The 20,698-nt window shown below is 55.1% G+C and overlaps 1 protein-coding gene across 5 annotated transcripts in view; it reads left to right on the top strand.

Moving 5' to 3' along the window:
* CRHR2 (corticotropin releasing hormone receptor 2) overlaps nucleotides 1–17,479 on the top strand; it is a 45,244-nt gene extending 27,765 nt beyond the window's left edge. For 2 of the 5 annotated variants that reach the window (XM_019639929.1, XM_019639931.1), the window contains 10 exons: nucleotides 3,264–3,349; nucleotides 4,077–4,183; nucleotides 4,549–4,666; nucleotides 6,392–6,545; nucleotides 6,968–7,028; nucleotides 8,300–8,372; nucleotides 13,556–13,641; nucleotides 13,809–13,944; nucleotides 14,329–14,370; nucleotides 15,836–17,479. In XM_019639929.1, the coding sequence (XP_019495474.1) occupies nucleotides 3,264–3,349; nucleotides 4,077–4,183; nucleotides 4,549–4,666; nucleotides 6,392–6,545; nucleotides 6,968–7,028; nucleotides 8,300–8,372; nucleotides 13,556–13,641; nucleotides 13,809–13,944; nucleotides 14,329–14,370; nucleotides 15,836–15,976 (1,004 nt within the window). In that variant the 3' untranslated portion in view covers nucleotides 15,977–17,479. Of the gene's footprint in view, nucleotides 1–3,263; nucleotides 3,350–4,073; nucleotides 4,184–4,548; nucleotides 4,667–6,391; nucleotides 6,546–6,967; nucleotides 7,029–8,299; nucleotides 8,373–12,901; nucleotides 13,100–13,555; nucleotides 13,642–13,808; nucleotides 13,945–14,328; nucleotides 14,371–15,835 lie in introns of all 5 variants that reach the window. The other 3 variants (XM_019639928.1, XM_019639930.1, XM_019639927.1) reach the window with 2 other exon arrangements.
* Nucleotides 17,480–20,698: the final 3,219 nt, after the last annotated feature.

Here is a 20,698-nt window from a genome sequence, read left to right as displayed (position 1 = left end):
CACCACTGCATCCCAGACCCGACTTTCCAAGGTCTCGGCAGACCGGAGTCAGTTCGATGCAGCCCACATATACTTGATGGCTCACTCCTGAGGGGGCTCCAGTGACTCCAGTATGGTCTCCGCCTATGTGTTTGTCCCCAGGGAGCTTAAGTTCAGTAGCCAAGAATAGAATCAAGTCCAACGAGATGAAGTCCATAGCAACTTATGGCAAATGCTCTAAAAGAGATTCTTATTTTTCAAACTACAGATGGTAGCACAATAGTGGATTCTGAAGTCAATTTAGTGAGTCATGACCAACGTTTGTGTATAATGTAAATAGAATTCATTGGAATAGAATGGAAAGAAAATACAACATTTTGCTTTGTGAAACTGGATTCAGTAATGTGGGGTGTGTGTGTGTGTGTGTGTGTGTGTGTGTACTGGATTGTGATATGAAATGGATTGTTGCTGCGGTTCAAGGGCAAGAGTGTAAAGGCTTATGTTTCAAGGATGGGAAGACATAGAGGAGGTATTTAGAAAAAAGAAGAGATTACTTACTATCTCGGGTGTTGAGGAAGCCTCCAGGAGGAGGTGGCATTTGAGCGAGGGTTTAAAAGATAGGTGGGAGTTTGTCAGCGAGCAGTGGGTGAGAGTGAGGAGGGTGTTTCAAGGGGTGGTTCGGCAGACAGCCGGGTATGTGCCCTGCCTGTTTGTGCAACTGTGAACTGCCATGTGGACTGGTGGAGCTGGGTCAGGAAAGTTAAGCTGGTGCCCGAGTGTCCAAGGCCTTGACTATCCCACTCACTAAGAAAGTTGGACTTTGTTCCCCAAGCAATAAAAATCTGCTGATGGCTTTTAAGCAGAAATCCGTATGATCACCCTGACAGTCAGGGTAAAGGATAGAGCGAGTCAAGGGGGCAAGAGGAAAGGCAGGGAGGCAAGATAGGGGGCTGTTCTGCCAGTCCAAGCAAGCAGGCAAGATGGCCAGAGAGAGGGTGGGAGGACAGGCAGGAGGGCGGAGGGCTCCAGGAAAAGAAAGGAGTCAGAATCCATGGAACTTGGTACCATGGAGGCAATGACATAAGGGACCAGAAATGTCTCAGATTTGACCATCTCTATCCTGACCATCCACAGCCTTCCCTGTGGTCAGTACCATGACCACATGAGTATTCTGAGGCCCTGCCCTCAGGGAGCCCCGCACTGATCAGAGAGACCAGGCTCACACACTTGAACAACTCAGGCCAGGTCATGCACAAGGGCTGGAATTATGAGACTCAGGCTGTCAGACCTGGGAGCAGGGAGGCGAGGGGGACGAGAGGGAAAGAGAGGGAGAGGAGCGATCTATGAAATGGGAACAAGCAAGGAGGCCTTCCTGGAAGAAGGGACTTAGCACTGAACTTGAGGAAAGCTGGATAACATCTGTGAACACATCCCCAGAAGATAAATGTTTCTGCCCTTTGAACCATAGCCAGGATCTGGGTCGGCCTCATTTCCCACAGGCCTGTTGAGAGGGACTGTAAACCCCCACCAGGAAGCGATTGTTCCTTTTGTAAAAGGACCCGCCCTTCCAAGATACCCTTATGTGGGCCCTTTTAGCTTCACCCCACACTCCGTCCTTTAGTTCAGCGACATCACTGACCCCATACATCAGATTCTCTTAACTTACAACCTTTCCGTAGTGAAACTACCCTGAGGAAAGAGAAAACCCAAGTGGGGAGGAGCTGGGTGCCCTGGTCAGGGGCGAGGAGCCCGTGTCCTCGTGCTGGCGTTGGAACTGGCATCAGACCAGCATTGGCCTGGTTGGCTCACCCTGGGGCCAGGGCCCTGCCAGAGGCGACCTCGCACTGACAGGCCCCGGAGGCAGGGACGGCCAGTCACAACCCTAAATTTGAAAAATCTATGCTCTCAGAGCACCAAATTAAAAAACAATTAAGCTAATCGAATCTCCCTCATTGTTTCTGCTCTTCAGCGAGTACTCCTTAATAATTCCATTGCTTTCAACTCACTGTCAGCTCAACGGAAGTGGTTTTTTTTTTAAGTAACTTAATTATTTCAGAACTCGCTACTTCCAAAAACAATCTAAGGTTCCCCCTCTAGCTCTGTGACACTGCTCTGTGCTATTTATTTCAATTAGCTTTGTATTGTATATCTAACATAAGCCAAAAGAAAAACCCACAAACAACTGTTCATGAGCCAGAGAGCAGAACCCCCAAACAATGGAGCCCTTAGAATTTATAATCGAGTCGGGGAGGTAAGAGTCATGCTAATCGTGCCATGCAGAGCAGAGGCCGGCAAAGGGCTCTGGGAGTTCTCAGGTGGGAGGGGTTCCTCCAGGTTGGAGGCTGAGGGTGGACCACCCACAGCGGGTGGCTTAGGAGTGAGACCTTGACAGTCACACTAGGATTTACAGAAAGGCAAATAAGAGCATTCTTTGACCTTCATACATTACCCTTCAATAAAGCCTGAACTTTCGTACATCAGACACTGCGGCTCTGAAATGCCTTTTCATACATCACATTCCCACTTTAGTACAGAGGCCGGATCTCAAACATTTAGAGACATCATCACATGGTGGTCACCCAGGCAGCTGCAGCTCAAGGTCAGCAGCACAGACCTGTTTTCCCAAAGGGCCCTCATTCCTATGTGCTCAGTAGCCTAAGGGTTAAGAAGACAAAGGCTGAAGCCAGACCTTCTGAGTCTGAACCCTCTTCTCATCCTGTGTCCTGGGCAAGCAGTCTAATCTCTTTGTGCCTCAGTTTCCTCTCTCTAAAATGGGTTGATATGAGTTCCTCCCTCATGGGGTTGCTATGAGGATTGAAGGAAAAGCAGTTAGAAGATCTGGTGCACGGTAAACACGTGGTATGTCGGTGGTGGCGCTTATTAAAATGAAAGTGCTGATACTGGTAGAAAAAGCATGGATCTCATAAGCATCAAGTGATTGAGAGAAGGATGGAAATTATTTGGCATGCTGAAAGTGGTGAATCTTCACCCACAACCAGGGTTTACCAACTGGGTTCAGTTTTGAACAAAATTTAAGTGTATGAATACCTAGTCAAAAATTGTATCGAAAATGGGCTTTATCTTGCCTTTCAGCTCCCCTTTGTGGTAAGTCTTTCGTGCAATTGTCACACAAATGAGTTTCATGTGAACTTGCAGATATATGATGTGTTTCCTGGCTTAGGGAAGCTGAGAAGTATGGACCTTATCCTGGAGGAACCTGGGAGCTGGAGCGTGTTCTTGAGGAGGGGAGTGACCTGCCTCTTGGTGATTGGCTTCTTTTGTAGGGAACGCCTACCGAGAGTGCTTGGAGAATGGGACGTGGGCCTCCCGGATTAACTACTCGCAGTGCGTGCCCATTTTGGACGACAAGGTGAGCGGCCCTCACCTGTCCTGACCCTGGTCCTCATACAGGTATTAGGACTCAGGCTGAGCACAGAGGATCCCCAAGGTGACAGAACTAGCCCTGTGTCCCCCAGTCACTCCATTTTGTACCTCTTGCCTCTGCCCCATGTCCTGCCCTGTGCTCAGTGACATTGTAGTGGAGTAGAGAATGAGGACACGGAACCCCCACTTCGGGAGAGCTCAGGCGGGTGGAAGACCCAACCAAGGTGGCATGTGACACAAGAAGGAATGACTGTGTAACCAGTGCCCCAGCCTCTCGCAGGCTGTGTGACTTCCTTCCTCCTCTGGGCCTCAGTTTCCCCACCTGGCACTCCGAGTCTATGACCCACATGGAAATACATGCAGCCCCCGGAAGGGCAGTCACCGCAGGAAGCTGGGTCCCGCTCAGACCTCACCAGCTCCCTTGCCCTGGAACTGGATTCATGCCGCCTGCGTGCCGGCTGCCGCCCTTTTAAAGCTACACCTCATTCCTGATCCAAAACGATACATCCTGCCCCTGCCCCCCTCCTCATTCGCCCAGCACAGTCCTCAGTGGGGCTGGAACTTCTCCTCCAAAGAGAGACCCTTCGTAGGAGCCAGACATGCTGATGACCGCAGGGGCAGGACACACAGGGGGGCCATCGTTAGCATGCCAGCCCGCCTTCCCTGTGCCCCATGGCTCCGTCTGCCCATGTGTCTGTCTGTCTGTCCAGCAGAGGAAGTACGACCTGCACTACCATGTCGCCCTCGTGGTCAACTACGTGGGCCACTGTGTGTCGGTGGCAGCCCTGGTGGCCGCTTTCCTGCTGTTCCTGGCCCTGCGGTGAGTCCTCCCGCCCTGACTCCTCCCTGCCTCTCCCATAGCCCAGACCTTCTCACCTCCACTCCTCGGGCCCTGAGCCAGTGGACAAAGGGAGTTTGGGGGGCGGCGCCAGGGCACTGGCCGCATGTGCGCGCAGCCATGCAGGATGCAATGGAGGAGCTGGCTCTGAGAGCCCCGAGCGCAGCCGCCGGGGCTCAGCGGACGCCTGGGGCAGCCCTACCTCACCCAGCCGAGTCCCTGCCTGGCCTCAGAAAGGCTCAGTCCCAGCTGAACCCTGACCCACCCCAACTGGGCTGTGACCCCGGGTTTGCCCAGTGCCAGCTGACCTCTGACCCCAGCTGACCCCTGGCCCGGGCCTCCCACAGAAGCATTCGCTGTCTGCGGAACGTGATTCACTGGAACCTCATCACCACCTTTATCCTGAGAAACGTCACGTGGTTCCTGCTGCAGCTCATCGACCACAAAGCACATGAAAACAATGAGGTCACTGGGCAGAGGCTTGGGGCTGGGCCTGGGGGGGTACTCTAGGCTCTGGGGGGCAGCCACCTGTCTTGCCCAATCCTCAGGTGCAGACCCAGACCTGAGCTCACCACCGCTCCAGTTATTGTCCCTCCAGAGCTGGGGAGAGGGGGAGGTGGAGAGGCGGGAAGCTGCCAGGTTGGGGTCTTGGGAGCAGCTCAGACCTGACACCAGGCTGATCTGTCCTGTCCCACTCGCCATCTTGTTTGGCACCTTCCAAAGACCCCTTAGAGCAGAGGAGGCTGGGCTTAACCTGCATTGAGCTTTATCTCACTAAATCCCAATGAGAGATCTATAGGGATTATTTGACCATGATACAGAAATGAAAACTGAGGCCCAGAGAGGTTAGGTGACGCTGCAGTGATGCCTCTACCTCTGGACCAGCAGGATCTTGAGCAGGCCACATCATGTGTTAGCTGCCCACCTTGAATTTGTGTCAGCTGCTGTTGTACTGTGTCCAAGGCATTTAAAAAACAGAAACTAGACTGGGGCCACGCAGAGGTCACTGGCACACCATTAGAGACTTCTCAATACATTGTGTTTGCCTGGCTGGACCTGAGCAGACACCCAGCCTGGTGTGACCCTTAACTTGGTCCCACCTTGAACTCTACCTCAGCACCAACCAAGTTCAGTCCAATTTGGGGAACCCTGCAGCCCTGTATTGTCTTGTACTGATAAGATGTCACTTGGAGAAAAAACAGGGCTCAGACGAGGGGCTCTTTAGCTGGCCACTTCAACAAGACTTTCTCAGAACAGGAGACATACAGCCACGGGGGGTGAAGATCAGTGCTGGGACCGTGTGGGAAAGCCATGGGGGCGGTCAGCTTAGCAAGGAGGCTTATCTCACAGCCAGGGCTGTCAGACCCAGACAGAGAGAGGACAGGCTATCCACGGGGGCAGAGAGCCCCCCATCTCAGGACTCCTCCGACCACCATTCCCCATGTCCCTACCTCAGCTCTGAGGGTGCCCTGCTGATGCACCCGTGGAAAAGAATGCTATATAGGGTCTGCTGAGAAGAACTCTGGTTTGGGGGCCCAGGACCTGGCCGTGGCTCCTTGTGGCTCAGGGCCGGTCTTCCTCTGCCTGCACCCCCATCTCCCCTCTGCAAGGTGCTTGGTGGGTTGGGGTGGCCCTGCTCAGAGGGACAGGGACAAATTCCCCTCTGTTGGGGAGGTACATAGCAGCAACAACCATTCTCCCAAACCCAGAGACGGGACTCACCTCCATGGCTGCAGCCCACCTTCATAAAGCCTACACTATTATTTAGGTAACAATTTTATTTTAATTGAATCACTTTTTTCCCACATGAAATTTCATGTCCCATTCCTAGATGGAAACCAGTCTGACTGTTATGGATTAAAGGTGGTCCTCAAAAAAATATGCCCATAAAAACACAACATTATCCATTCTAGCCTCTGCCTGCAGAAAGCTTGGAGCCAGACTAGTCCTTTCTTGATTAACAAGGGAAATTAGAAAGCATCAGGGAGAAGGCACAGACACAGCGGTCCCACTGGAGGCTGGCGCCTTAACTCAGCCCAAAACAGTGAGAGAGAGATGACAGAGGATGAACCTTCCCAGGATGAGGTTTGAGGGTATTTAGTGCCATGTTCGTGAACCCCTAAAACGGCCGGCCCTCCGTCGGTGCCCAGGCAGCACACTGGGCCCCTGACCACTGCCCACGCCCTGCAGGCCTGGTGCCGCTGCATCACCGCTGTCTTCAACTACTTCGTGGTGACTAACTTCTTCTGGATGTTCGTGGAGGGCTGCTACCTGCACACAGCCATTGTCATGACCTACTCCACTGAGCGCCTGCGGAAGTGGCTCTTCCTCGTCATCGGATGGTGTGAGGGTCCCGGGGGCCATCAAAGCTACGCGGGAGGGGGTATACTGCCGACAAGGTCACCTCCCTTCATCTTGGGTGCAAAGGGGGGACCACAGCCCTGCCCACCTTCCCCAGAACAGCCTTCCCCTCCTTGCCTGGGCGGCAGCTCCAAAGACCTATCTCTGGTTCTGAAGAGAAGCCGGCCAGTTCCACTTCTCTATCAGAAAAATCCCAAAACATCACACCATCCCCTCATCACTCTGACCTGCTTGGAGGGTACAGCTGAGAGTGGGGGAAGGGGCCCCTGGGGACATGGGTGGTCTGTAGCTGGATGATTGGAAACATGGTCCCAGGCCCTGTGTAGTCTCCCCACCCTGTGTTCTACAAGAGGGACCCCTGTCCACCGGTGTGTCCACTACAGCCTGTATCTGTCCTTTTTTCAGGCATCCCCTGCCCGATCATTATTGCCTGGGCCATTGGCAAACTCTACTATGAGAATGAACAGTAAGTAGGACAGGCCAGCCACAGGGGACGGGGGATGTGAGGGCAGGGAAGCCATGGGCTCCAGCCAAGCCGCAGGGCCAAAATGACAGCCACGCCAGGACAGAGTTGCTTTCTGTTGTCCTTAAATGTAAAAATATAACACCAGCACGCAGATGCCCTCATTTGGTAGGAGTCAAGTCAACACTGTTTGTTGAATTGAATAGGATTCCGGGTTCCTTTAAGTGCCCAAATGCATGACCCCTTTGGCCATTGGGGAGGCCCTCCTCAGAGTTGGAGAACATGGAGGTGGCCAGGGGATCCCAGCTTTAGGCCAGAGTACCTCCAAGGCTGTGTCACAGACCCGCGGGCCAGGGCCATGAGTGAGGCTGGAAAGAGCAGATGGGATTTGGGGAAGGGGACAGGAACGGGGTACAATCTAGGAACTCAACATTAGGAAGTGCTATTATATAAGTGGCGCAGCTATTATCATTATGCCAAATGCTAATGAGTTTCCTGTCAAAGGGGGTGTTCAAGCAGAGACCAGAAACCCCAGTGCTGGGAGACTGCAGGGGAGCTTCCTGTCAAGTCATGTGCACCAGCTGACTTCTGTGGGTGTGGTGGACACAGTCAGAGCTTCCTGAAGGCCATGAGGCCCTTCCCAAGGTCCAGTAGGACTTGCCGGCAGAGCCAGACTGGGTGCTGACCCAGCCCTGGCCCTGGCCCCTGCCCCTGGCGCTTTTCCACCCATCATTCTTCCAGAGAACAGCCACGCCTCTGGTGGCAGTGGGCTCCCTCCGCTGGGTGAATGAGGCTCAGCTTGGAGAAAGGCCAAGTTCAGGATGGGAGCAGGCTCCTGCCTCCACATGTGCTGCTTGTGTGGCCGAGTGCCTGGTGCCTGGAGCAGCCCGTCCTGAGCTATGTAGGAGCAGGTAGCACGAGGCGGCTGGACCCAGGGCCAGCGATGGGGAGCCTGGCTCTTCCTTCATGCGCCTCCTGATGCCCAGCCCTGGGTCCCGCAGTCTGGAACGGGGTGGGGGAGTAAACAGGAGGAAGAGGGGACCCAGGCTTCCCTGAGACTGGCTGGGGAGACCAGACCCTCCAGGCAGGGCCAGAGGCAGCCCAGGGGTGAACAGGGTGGTCAGTGGGGCTGGGACTGTCCACGCAGGCTTCTAGGGAAGGTGCCACCCTTGAGCTTGGGTCTCGAAGGGTCAAGCTGGAGGACCCTGGGCCCGAGTCTACAGGGGTCCCCAGCTCTGGCTCAGCAGGCCACTTACAGCCACCCATCTTGGCAGGTGCTGGTTTGGGAAGGAACCTGGTGACCTCGTGGACTACATCTACCAGGGCCCCATCATCCTCGTGCTCCTGGTAGGTGGAATTGGGAGGGTCTGGGCACCAGGGAGACAGCGAGGACCCACCCAGCTGATATGCTGGGGAAGCGTGTGGTCTGGACAGGCCGCTCCCCCCCCACCCCCCGCACACTCTGTCCATGCCACCTGCTGCCGGGCACCTCCCTTCCCGGGTCTCATGCTTTGCTGATTTCTAGTGCCGTCCCACATATCATGCCCCGTTGCCAGGTACAGTGCTAAGAGAGCCAGGCAAGCGGGCAGCTGGTGGCAAGAGAAAGGTATGCAGGCTTCTGTTCAGCACAGACCTACGTCCTCTCCCTTCCCCAGCGACCCACTCTGGGGCCCAGCCCACCACCCCCAGCCTGGAGCCGTGGTACCAGAAAGAAACCTAATGAGCAATTGTTCCTAGTCCAGCTCCCCGCCCTTAGCCAAATGTATTTGCATCTAAGGCATAATTGCCGCCCATCTTTAATCCATGGCGAGCTTTAATTAAGGCAGAGTTTAAGCAGAGGCTCCATTCTGCAGAAATGAACCCATTATATATCATACATAAAAAAAACAGAGAACCCTTCAGAAAAGCCCCGTAAGAAATTGGCATTTACATGAGACTTATTTCAGGCTCGGTAATTTCAGGTTCCTGGAGGTACCAGCTTCCTTAAAGGGCCACCCACTCCTGTGGGAACCGAGAGAGGGTCATCCGCCTCTCGCACACAGCAGGTGACTAATGGAGGTCTCCTCCGTCTACCTTGCGGACAATTACTGCTTATTTCTTTTATTTCCTTACTCTCCTTTCTGTGGCTTCTTCTGGGATTCATTTGACCCCAGTCTTTGGAGCGTCCTTGGTGTATGTGAACCAGAGATGACTAAGAAGGTTTTTTACCCACTGCCTGAAATTCCGCCATCAGGGCTCTTGGTTTATTTCCGAGGCACAAGTCAGTCCCTGTGAGCAGGAAGGATTGTCCTTGGAGCCGCAGCTGCAGTGAGTCAGTCACCCCCCATGTGAGCGGAAACACCATGAGACCCATCGCCTCCTGGCCAGCTGCTGAGAGCCCATCCTGGAGGACAGGGCTTTGGATGAGCCTGGGACCCAGCCAAGGCAGGCTGGCCTGGATGGGGAACCAACAGCAGTGGGGAGAAAGCCCCCACTGCAAGGATATGGGACGGGGGTGAGGAACTGCATAGAGAAAGGGGAACAGACAGGTGTGGAGGGCTCTGTGTCAAGACCCACCTCCCAGCCTCCTCTCCATGTCCCCTTCCTGGTTCCAACCACCCCCAAGGGCATTTTGCTTATATTCCCGTGGGGCCCAGCCCACACCCAACTATTTGCACCGACAGGGCTTCCAGGTTCCAAGCCGAGCCCTTCTAGAAACTCTTGTCTTCTTTACTTCCAATCCTCACATTCCCTGATACCTGGGAGAAGTAGAGAGCATGCTTCGATTTTACAAACGAAGAAACAGAGATGCAACGGCTTGCCCAAGGTCACCACCAATAGCTCACTGAGCTGAGACTCCAAAGCCACCTGCCTGTCATCCTCTCAGTTGGATATATGCTTGGTGCCCCTGCGCCCTCACTGCCCTTCCCCAGAGGTTCACAGCTGCATTTCTGGGTTCTGGGAAATGAGTCGGCTGGTTGAGTTGGCAGGAGGCTGCTGTCACTGTTATTGCCATGGGAAAGGCGTGTGGCATTTATTGGGCCCCTCTCTGGGCCAGGCACGGAGCTCAGTGCTCGCCACGAGCACGTCATCCTGGTTGGACGTGTGAGGAAGCGAAAGCTCAGAGAGGCTAGCTAAGCCCCTTGCCCAAAGCCACACAAATGCGAACTGGGACAGCCAGAATTAGAGCCATGCTACAAGAACCTGGTGCGTTCATTTGGGAGGTGGTCCCGGGAATCACCGTGAGAGGTGGGAGAGGAAGACAAGGAACGGAGGAAACCTACAAAGACGGAGGGGGTGAGCAGGCCGCATGGGGCCAACCAAGTCCACGGGGTTCAGAATTCCAACCCCACCCCCACCCCCCACTCCCCCGCCGGGGTTGGGAAGTTGGGTTCCTTATCCATACGCTCCATGCCTCATCAGTGGAGGTTGCCCCGGGGACATGAAATCCCCACATTTCCAGGAACCCCCCGTTTTTCGGCTGAGCTAGCTCCTCTGGCACCAGAGAAAGCCCCAGGCTGGGAACTGTACCTGTAGCTGCCGGTGACCACGGGTCCGGGGCTCCAGGCTGGGGGCACCTGCCGCGTGTGGCACGTCAGGTCTGGCTGGAGAAAGCCTTGGGTCTTCCTTCCACAGGTGGGTTCTCTGCTCAGTGCTCCTCCTAGTGACATCCCACCTGCCCCTGTTCCAAATGCTGGTTCCAGGGCCTCCACCTGCCACTGGGCATGTCTGGAGTGGGCCTGGGATCTGCATTTGGCGCCTTTGATGTGCACACCTCGGTGGGGAACCACGGTGTCCGGGGGATCCTGTCAGGCAGGGATGTGTGCTGTCGGGCTTTCTCTGTGGCCCAGCCAGGGTCCTGCACACACTAGGACTTCGCCTTTGAGACTTCGCCTGCCTAGAAAATGACAACAGGAGGGGAAAGCAGAGCTTCCAGTGAGGACCAGGCTCCCAGCATAGGAGCACCAGCAAAGACAGGGCAGGGTGATGCGAGGCTGGACTCCTCAGGGAAGCTTGTCCCAGGGGCCTGCCTCGCCCTTCCAGCCCCTCCCCTGCAGCGTCCCCAGAGCCCACCCCGTGCAGGTTGCCCTGAGAACGTCCCAGGCTGGAGGGCCCTGCAGGGCTGTGGTCGCAGGAGGGAGGGTCCTCTTCTCTTTGGGTTCCCAGCTGGCTCTATCTCCCTCCTGGACTTGTGTCGTGACTCCTGCCTCACGTCAACCATCCGGCCCATCTCCCCCACCTCAGGCCTTTCTCCGCTGGCCTTTCCTGTGCCTGGAATGCTCTCCCCCACCTCCCTGCAGCTCTCAGCTCACATGCCATTTCTGCAGGGCTCTCTGACCCGTTAGGAGAGATGCAATACGCCCCCCGCTCCAGGCCACAAGCTAAGTCTGTTTCCCATTGTTGGTGTCCAGCTCAGAGCCCAGCACATGGCAGTCAGTGAATGAATGAATGAATGAATGAGTGAGTGAGTGAGTGAGTGAATGAAATAGTGAATGAATGAAACCAGGCTAGACAAGATTAGGGAGCAGTAGCCAGTGCTCCCTGAAGACCTGGGATTTGGTGCGGGGCAGGGTGGGGTCCAAGATTGGAGAGTTCCATGTGGGCTGGGATGGTCAGAGGCTCCTTGGAGGAGGGAGGAAGGTGCCTGTAGTGGGTGACATGGTGCAGAGGCTGGGGACGAAGCTCATAAGGAGAGAGTGACTTTCGGGCTCACAGACACAGGCTGAGAGCAGGCGGGCAGCATCACCAACTGCCTGCCTCATGCGAGAAGAGGGGACAAGACCTTGTCTTCCAGACCCTTCACACTAGACCCTGTCCTTGCTCCTGCCTCAGTCCATGGAACAGGGCCCTGTAGCCAGGAGGTGCTCATCAGCTGTGCATTGACTGGATGAATGGGTGGGTGAGCATATGTGTGCTACCCATCAAATGGGTGAGTGGATAGATGGATGGATGGACGGGTGAGTGGACGGGTAAGAGTGGGTGGATAACGACTTGGCTAGTAGGTTGAAGGATGATGTATAAATAAGATTTAATACAGGGAAATGTGGGAGCAATTAGAATATATCTTGGTTCTCTATACTCAGAGAAGTCAGAAAGAATCAGAAAAGGTCAAATATTTTATCTTATTTGAATGAGAACAATCAAGACTGACCTATGTATTAAGGTGACCTCATGATCGAAGGGAATATACCAGAGACCCAGGAGCTAGAAATTGGATGAGCCTTAAGAGGAAGCAGGCCAGGGGCCACCCTGGCTGAAGGCTCCGCAGTCCACCCAGCCCTGAGTTCACAGGCTGTGCCACCGCAGAAGTGAGTGCAGCAGGCCGTGGCCGAGGAGTCTGAGCCCCCCAGGCCCCAGAGCACCCTCAAGCTTAGGGGTCATCCACGTATCACTGTCCCATGATATCTGCCTGTGTCCCCCACTCCCAGCCTGGGATCCGGAACTTAGGAGGGTTTAAGGAGTGATGAGTTCTCAGGAAGGGTGTGTGTGTGTGTGTGTGTGTGTGTGTGTGTGTGTGTGTGTGTGTACGCACATGTGCTCACACATGAGCCAGCAGACACCTCTGGGCTAATATGTAAGTCCCTGTGACCCATGGGCACCTTCTTGGAAGGGATTTCCAGTGTGTCAGCCCTACATACCCTCACTTCGCTGTCTGCTCACACTTGGAGACCAATGAAAAGAAACACAGGCACGCCCATGTCCCCAGATACGCACGCACACATGAACATACTCTCTGAGGCGAACACTCACACCAGCACAGAGAACAGACCTGCAGACCCACCAGGGGCGTTTGGAGGGCAGAGCAGCCACACAGACAAGCCGACACAGATGGGCAGGACACCTGCGACCCACAGAGACCACACGACACAAGGCTGACTGGGATCCCTGGCGGGCAGGTCCCGGGGAGAGGCTGGGTGTGCTGGCTCAGATGCCGAGAGGCTCGGAATGAAGATAAACGAGGCCCTTCCGGGAGCCTGGGAGCCAGCACAGCAGCGCATTCATCTTCATCGCCTCAGGGGTGCCTGCGAAGGCTCTGGAGTTTTACTGGCACAGGGGATGGATGGCAAGAGATTAATCACTCCCTTGGCAACCAGGTTATTAATCACTGCATCTGGCTGGGTCTGCTCCACCAGGGCAGGGCTGTCCTCAATCAGAAGGGCCTCAGGGAGACCCTCACCTGAGAAGTGGGGACCCTGCAGCAAGAGAAGGAAGGCGCTCCGACGGAGCCCTGGGCCCGGCGCCTGCCCTATCCCGGAGCCGGGTGGGGGTTGGGAACCTTCCGAGGAGTCCGGCCTCAGGAGCAGTGGCGATTGGTATTAACTGCCTTGGAGGCTACTTTTCCTCCTTTGGGTCTGGGAGTGGACAAGCAGGCCCTGCAGCCCTCCAGTGACAGGGAACTAGCAAATGGGGGTGCCTGCCTGACCCGGTGAGAGAGAAGCAGAGCCTTGGGACCCCAGGCAGGGGCAGGGGTGTGCATGGGCGGTGGCTGCCTCTCAGCTCCTCCCAGCTCGCGGCCCTACCTGTTTCCCTCTCTGCCTTCCTCTCTCCAGATCAATTTTGTATTTCTGTTCAACATCGTCAGGATCCTAATGACAAAATTACGAGCATCAACCACGTCAGAGACCATCCAGTACAGGTAAGTGACGGGTGCCTTGAGCCCCCAGCAGGGAGAAAGGAGGAAGCCACCATGGCCACGACCCTGCCCTGCACATCCTCGCCCAGGGAGCTTGCTCAGGCTCCCAAAAGAGACACCTCCGGAGTGAGGAGGCCCTCCCCCTGCAGCATTTGCCTCTCACCCCCCAGGAAGGCGGTGAAGGCCACCCTGGTTCTCCTGCCCCTTCTGGGCATCACCTACATGCTCTTCTTTGTGAATCCCGGGGAGGAGGACCTGTCACAGATCGTGTTCATCTACTTCAACTCCTTCCTGCAGTCGTTCCAGGTGGGGCGTGTGACCAGGTGGGGTTGCAGTAAGCTTTCCTGGAGTGCTTAGGTGCCCGCGCCCTCAACAGGACTGGCGCACACGTGGTTCACTTGCGTACACACTCACATAGAAGTGCGTGCACACCCTGTCACCCCCACCCCCGACTGGGTCTGGGTCACCCTAGCTGGCACCTCTGGCTGGCCTAGCACCTGTTCTGAGGATGCATGGCGCCTGTCACCGCAGTGGACCCCAGTATACTTCTACCATGGGGGTGGGGCCCACCCAGCTTTGAGCCCCTGGGGTCCCGGGTCAGTGTTCCCCGGCCATCCTGTCCCTACGCCACCCCTCCAGGCAGAGCGCCTCCCCATACAGATCACTGACAGATCCCTCCTTCCTTTCTAGGGTTTCTTTGTGTCTGTCTTCTACTGCTTCTTAAATGGAGAGGTATGAAACCGGGCCCCGGGGAGGCCTGGGCTCTGAGGTCCTCACACCCCACTCCAGGGCAGTTCCAGTGGAGCCACCCAGCCTTTCGGGGTCCCTGGCTCTGCTCAGCTCCACTCTGGAGAACGGAAGGAGAGGCCAGGAAGCTACCCAGCCTTGGGGGTATAGGAACCCTGCCTGAGGAACTCCAACCAGTGTAGAATGTCAAGTGTGTAGGCTAGGGACAATGTGCCGGCACCCCACCAATGCGCTGGGAAAGCTGGGGAGCAGGGAGCCCAGGTTGCAGGGTCTCACAGAAGAGAGGAGCCAGAATAGAGGTGGTGACAGGAGAAAGCGTCCCGGAGCATGTCAGGTATGAGCCGTGCAGCCAGGCCTCTGTGGACCCAGGGAACAGAAAAGACACCAGCACGTTCCCCGCACTGCAGAGAAGACCACTCACCTCTAGGCGGGCTCCAGGGAGTCAGGCACCGGGTGAAGCCTGGCTAACCCACGAGGCCCAGGACCCTAACAGCCGACTCGGGAGAGGTGCTCGGTCAGGCCTGGGGTAGGTAGGATCTGGAGCAAAGAGCAGACACAGCGCCCAGAACCCGAGAGCCTCCAAACTCTTAAGGGGAATGCCAGTGTGGCCTGGAGGCCTCTTTCCCCTGTCGAGGTACAGCGCGATGGTGGCGGGGCTCTGCAGCCCTAGGGGGCCTGTCACTCAAAGCAGCCGTCCCCAGATAGGAAAGTCCAACAGTGGAGAGTGGAACCACGGGCCGGAGGGCAGGGAGAGAAGGCGCCACTAAAGCAAACAAACGAGGAATGCTCCTGGAGCATTTATGCTGTTCAACCAGATGCCCGGCTAGTATGTGGGGGATGCCGTCCATGCTGCGGGAAAACTCTTCAGCTGCGATACAAAGGAGCATGAAACGGCACCAGCAACGATCAGGCTTTGCCATGAGTAGAACTGTTAGCTTTCTAGCTGGGCAGCATGTGCTACCAGGAGTGAGGCCGGCCTATCAGGAGGTGCAGCGGAAGGTCTTTCAGGAGGGGGAAGGATGGCAGCCCCGTGTGGTCTGTGAGTGGAGCACACGCTGCCGCAGGTGCTCAGGACAGCAGATGGCGTGGATCCTCAGAGCAGGGTCGTCTGGTCTCACCATAGACGTGAGGTGGCACAGCAGGTCAGGAAGGGAGGGCAGCGTGTCTAAAGGAAGGCTGCGGTGGAGTTTCTCCAGGGGAGGGTGAGGGAAGGAGGGCCCCAGAGAGATGCTACCGAGGGGAGCCCTGAACTCCAAAGGCCAACAGCGCCAGGGGAAGGGCCCCGCTTTTGGAACCAGCCAGTCCCAGAGGGTGAAGGTGGCGGTCAGGAGGGCCACCCCCGCCTCCCTTAATGGCCCTGCAAGGGGCAGGGCGCAGGGAAGAGGACTGTCTCGGGCCCCAGGATTGGCCCCTGAGGGTTCCGCTGAGTCTCTACCTCCCCCCTCCCCAGGTGCGCTCAGCCATGAGGAAGCGGTGGCACCGCTGGCAAGACCATCACTCCCTCCGAGTCCCAGTGGCCCGGGCCATGTCCATCCCCACGTCGCCCACACGCATCAGCTTCCACAGCATCAAGCAGACAGCCGCCGTATGACGCCTCAGGCGCCCCACCTCGCCTGTCCCTCCCGGCGGGACACTCCCCATCTGCCTCCACCGCCCGCTCTGGGCTCTCCTTGCTGCGCAGGCTCTGGTGGGACGGAAGAGAGCGCAGAGAGCACTTCCCCGTCCGGCCAGGAGACAGGCTGTGCAATGGCGCAAGGGGCCCCAGCAACCAGGGCCAGGTGGGCCCACGTCTCAGTGCAAGAGGGAGCAGAGCGGAGAAGTCACAGGAGCCTCCTCTGAGAAGAACGGGGCGCGCGTCTTCAGACATTTGTCCACACCAGCCTCTCGCACGAGATCCTCACTGTAGCCCCATTCGCAGATGGGGCAACAGGCCCCAGAGCCAGGAAGGGCCTGCCCAGCTCCCACAGCTAGTTCATGGTGGACCCGGGGCTCCCCTGCCCTACTGAGGGTGCAGGCCTTCCCGCCAGCAGCAGCAGGGTGGTGGTCGGCCCTGCCCCCGTCTGTGCCTCTGTGCTCGATGGCGCCCTCTGCAGCTGCGGGGAGGCACAGCAGCTGGAGTAAAGGATTAATTCAGAGGGCTTCACCCCAGGGCCTCTCGCCTGGAGGAGAAGCCTCATCTACAGCCCAGCCCTGACCCAGCCATCCTCCTGCCCCTGGGGGCCCCTGAAGGATGCTGACTCCTTTCTGGGAGCTCTGTTCTCAGCCTAGTCCACAGATTCAGGGGCGTGGGGAGGGGCAGGTGAGGAGGATGACATGGGCAGGGCAGCCATACGCTCTTAGGCCAGCCAGATACGTAGTGCAGGGCGAAACAGGGAGAAGCAGCACGGGATGAGCCAGGAGGAGGAGCGGGTTAGAAATATCGGAAACCAAAGTACGTCTTTCATGACTGGAGCTCATCCCCCAGCCCCTACCTGAGACTGGGCTTCAGCCTCCCATTCAGAAACCACATCTCTGCTCTCTGAAATAAACCTCCCTGCAGGTCAAGTCCACCAGGCATCCAAAGGGTCGCCGTGGCCACGCAGAGTGGGCTGGTCCATCCTCGTTTGCAGACTCCGGCCCCGGCCTGGGGCCAGTTCTTCCTCTCTGACCTGCACATCTGTCCCTTCTCAATTCCCCAGGACAATATCTGCCCCTTCTCCCCAACTAAGGGCAGTTGAAGTCAGCACGGAGGAGAGGTACGAGCCCCCAGCAGCCACGGCCTCTCCCAGAGGCCCAGGTTCTGGAATCTGCAGGGAAGTGTAGACAGAGCCCACAGACAACAGGCACAGGGCAGCTTCTGCCCTGGCTTATAGGAGCGGCTGGGCGTCCAGGACAGAAGGAGCCATCAGGCCGGGGTTCAAGAGGGCTTTGTTCTAGATACATCCTCCCCGCCCCCCCCACACACACACATTTTTTAAACTATGTATCCTATGTTGCACATTTTTAAGTTGCCATATAATTTTTTTTACATAAACTAGCGAGAGAGGTGATTTCTCGCATTTGGTAAATATTTACGTTTTAAAATAAAGCGGCCACGGCCCTTTAAAAAACATCACACCGAGTCCAAACACACAGTGTCTTAATACCTACTCTCATCTATTAAAAAAAATACACTCTAACAGTTGAAGATTTTACATTGCTCCTTTTCTCTTTGAGCTTGTATCTCCATTCCATTCTGCCTATAGAACTTTATACAAATGCGGTTATTTTTTATGGTTGAAATTGCTCACCTTGTCATTCTTCTCTGACCCAAAAAATACATTTAGAAATTGAAATATTTAATTTCCTGTGACCAAAAGTTCTAAGGGTTTTTTCCTTCTGGATGGAGTTGTTACAACTATTTTTAAATGTAAATTAGAGTATACGGTTGATTAAAACCACATAGACAATAAAGGTTTTTATAAGTAATTGTTAAACCTAAAAAGGGAAATTTATTGAAAACACATTTCGTGAAATGGAGAGGAACTTAATTGTTCATGAGTCTGTGAATATTTTTTTTATTAAATTATTTTTTATTATGAAATACACATTTTTTAGAATTAGTTTCAGCTGTACAACACAATGCAATAGTTGTACTTTTTACCCCTCGAAGTGACAACCCCCCCAATCCACCACCCCATTTCCCCCCAATATCATACATATCTATTACAATTCCCTTGACTCAACTCCCACACTATACTCCACGTCCCATGACTATCTATCTATCTATCTATCTATCTATCTATCTATCTATCTATCTATCTATCTATATATATATATATTCACTTATAGTTGACATACAATATTATACAACTTCAGCTTCAGGTGTACAGTGCAGTGATCAAGCATCTTCCCCATCCATGATGCAAGACGCGACCACCTGACACCCTACAAAATGTGAATGAATATTGATTGCTAGAATGAGTCAGGCCTCAGCATCATTTTCTTTTTTTTTCATTTTTTGTAACTTTACACGCTGAGAAGCCTTTTCACATAAATAAGTGGATGTCCCTCGATTCTCTGAACTCCTGAGATGTGTCCCAAAAATTGCATAGTGATCTATCATCCCAAATGATATGTCGGCTGGCCACTTGAAGTCCGCCTTAAACCTGGCTAAAAGCATGAATTGAGAATTATCAGACCGGCCAAGGGTTTTGCTGCCCTGGCATGTACTCATTCCGTTTCTCACCATGGGCACCTGGGTGCCAGCTGGCGCTTGGTCTGGGCAGGAGGGGGGTTAAGCGCTGGGCAGGGCACAGAGTGGTGGTAGGGTCCCCTGACTGTGCCTTCCTGAGGGCCTTGTGCACATGCAGAGGTGGCCCGATGGCCCCTCCCGTTAGCATCATCGGGGGCTCTTGGAGAACAGGAGCTGCAAATGGCCCGGCCCCTAGAGGCCACCTGGAGAGCTCTTTGGCAGGAAGAGACAGCTCATCAGAGAAGCCACAGCCTCTGCAGAGCCCTAGAGCCAAGTCCCAGCCATTCATCACTGCTCCTCAGATGTGTGCCCGGCTCATTCATTACCCCACGGCCTGCTCCCTGGAGGGCCCGCCCCCGAGAGCATCAGTCGCTGACCTTTATCAGCAGGCAGCTTGCCCTGCTCCCTCTCCAGTTTGGAGGGGGCCCCTCCTTGGTTCCACGCTGACCCTGCATCTCCTCATTACTGGGGTCATGGCCCCCTCTGAGCTCTGGCCTTGAGATGCCACTGGAGCCATCAGGCCCGCTCTCTGGGAACCCCACTTGTTAGCCTCATTTGGCACCTGTTCCTTGTAGCCAAGACAGCCCTTGATAAGTGTCTGGCCCTCGCTGAGCTGGCTTTCCTGGAAAGCGGCCTCATTAACAGACTCTCCTCTTTAGCAGGCAAGTTCTAGCACCCAGACCATTCAGTCCCTGAGGCTCTCCTGTTTAACCCTTTCACCCCCACCCCCGCAATTTATAAAGCTGGGGGAGACTTGCACTCACAGGGGTATTCCTTACACCAGCTGCTGGCCCTACTCTCACTGATATACCATCTAGCCCGGACCCCAGCATGGAGCCAAGCCCCAGGGGGCCATCATCAGAGTGGAGCCATAAAGTGCCTGATGAGGTGATGAAGCATCTGTGGGGGGGTGGGGGGTGCTACCCAACGCTAAAGCTTCAAGCCCCCTCGTCTCCTGTGGAGGAGGCTAACCATAGGCAGAAAAACTGGACTTTAAGGTGGAGTTAAGATGCTCACTGACCTCCGCCATGGTATGTGTATAGAGATGGAGACACATACAGAGGCTCACAGCCCAGATCAAACACTCCGGGACCAAGAGGGCCTCCTAGGGACGTGCAGAGGCGGGCCCAGAGGCGAGCTGCTCAGGTGTCAGCAGGGAGTCACCCCCACTTACTGAGCACCACTGTGTGCCAGGCATAGAAAAAACACTATGAAGAAGAAAGATTCAAGAAACTCAGAATCTAGTTGAGAATAAACAGCTCCCAAAACAGTACACGGTAAAAGCAGGAAAAAGGACTTGTGCTTTGTGTCTACCTGGGCAGGTCTCTCATCGTGCATGTCTGCCTGTCCCCGTGGGGAGAAGGGGGTCAGGCTTGAGGTCTGAGAAGCAAGTCAGCTTCTGTATCTGCACCTGCTTTTTCCACATCTCTGAGCCCATGCCCATGGGGGCCCCAAGCCAGGCAAGGTTTCTGGGACAGGGAGCCCACTGCCCTGAGAACATACCTGATTATCTCATCAGAACCAAGTGGGCTGCACTTTGAGAGCAGACTTTGGGAACCTTTGTTCCCAGCTGGGTGGGGATCTAGGAATCTACACTTTTCAAAAGCCCTCCTGGTGATTCTGCTGCTACGTGGCGTGGGAGCCACAGACCGAAACACCTCCTCTCTTCACACGCATACTGTAGAAAGTGAAAGTGAGAGAGTGACCTGCCTTTCTGGAAATCTCTAGGGGAAGGCAGCTATAGTAGGAGGGAAAGAGGCAGTTTTAAAACATGCAAATTTATTCATCACTGTGCTCAGTATGGTTTCCGGCCAGGCTCTGCCCTCAGGTGCCACTCAGTGTCCCAACGGAGCTGCCCAACTTAGAGATGTTTATCAGCAGGAGGAAAGCGCAGAGGGTAGGCTGAGATCACTGCCTTGTGTTGATTGGTCCCCTCCAGGTTTTCTTGTTAGGGATTTCTTTCCTTAGAGCTTAGGGCCCTCCCACAGAGCTGTAGCATGCCACCTCCCCCATCCCCCCCCATATGCACATAAAACCATCACAGTGGCCTCCACTGAGTAAATCGTGTTTGTCCTACAGGACGGAGATCAAAGAGCCTCT

The sequence above is a fragment of the Hipposideros armiger genome, unplaced genomic scaffold (assembly GCF_001890085.2).
Source record: "Hipposideros armiger isolate ML-2016 unplaced genomic scaffold, ASM189008v1 scaffold_47, whole genome shotgun sequence".
In the NCBI taxonomy this organism is placed as follows: Eukaryota; Metazoa; Chordata; class Mammalia; order Chiroptera; family Hipposideridae; genus Hipposideros; species Hipposideros armiger.
Note: the sequence above shows the minus strand (reverse complement) of the source record. Positions and strands in the feature narration are given on the sequence as shown.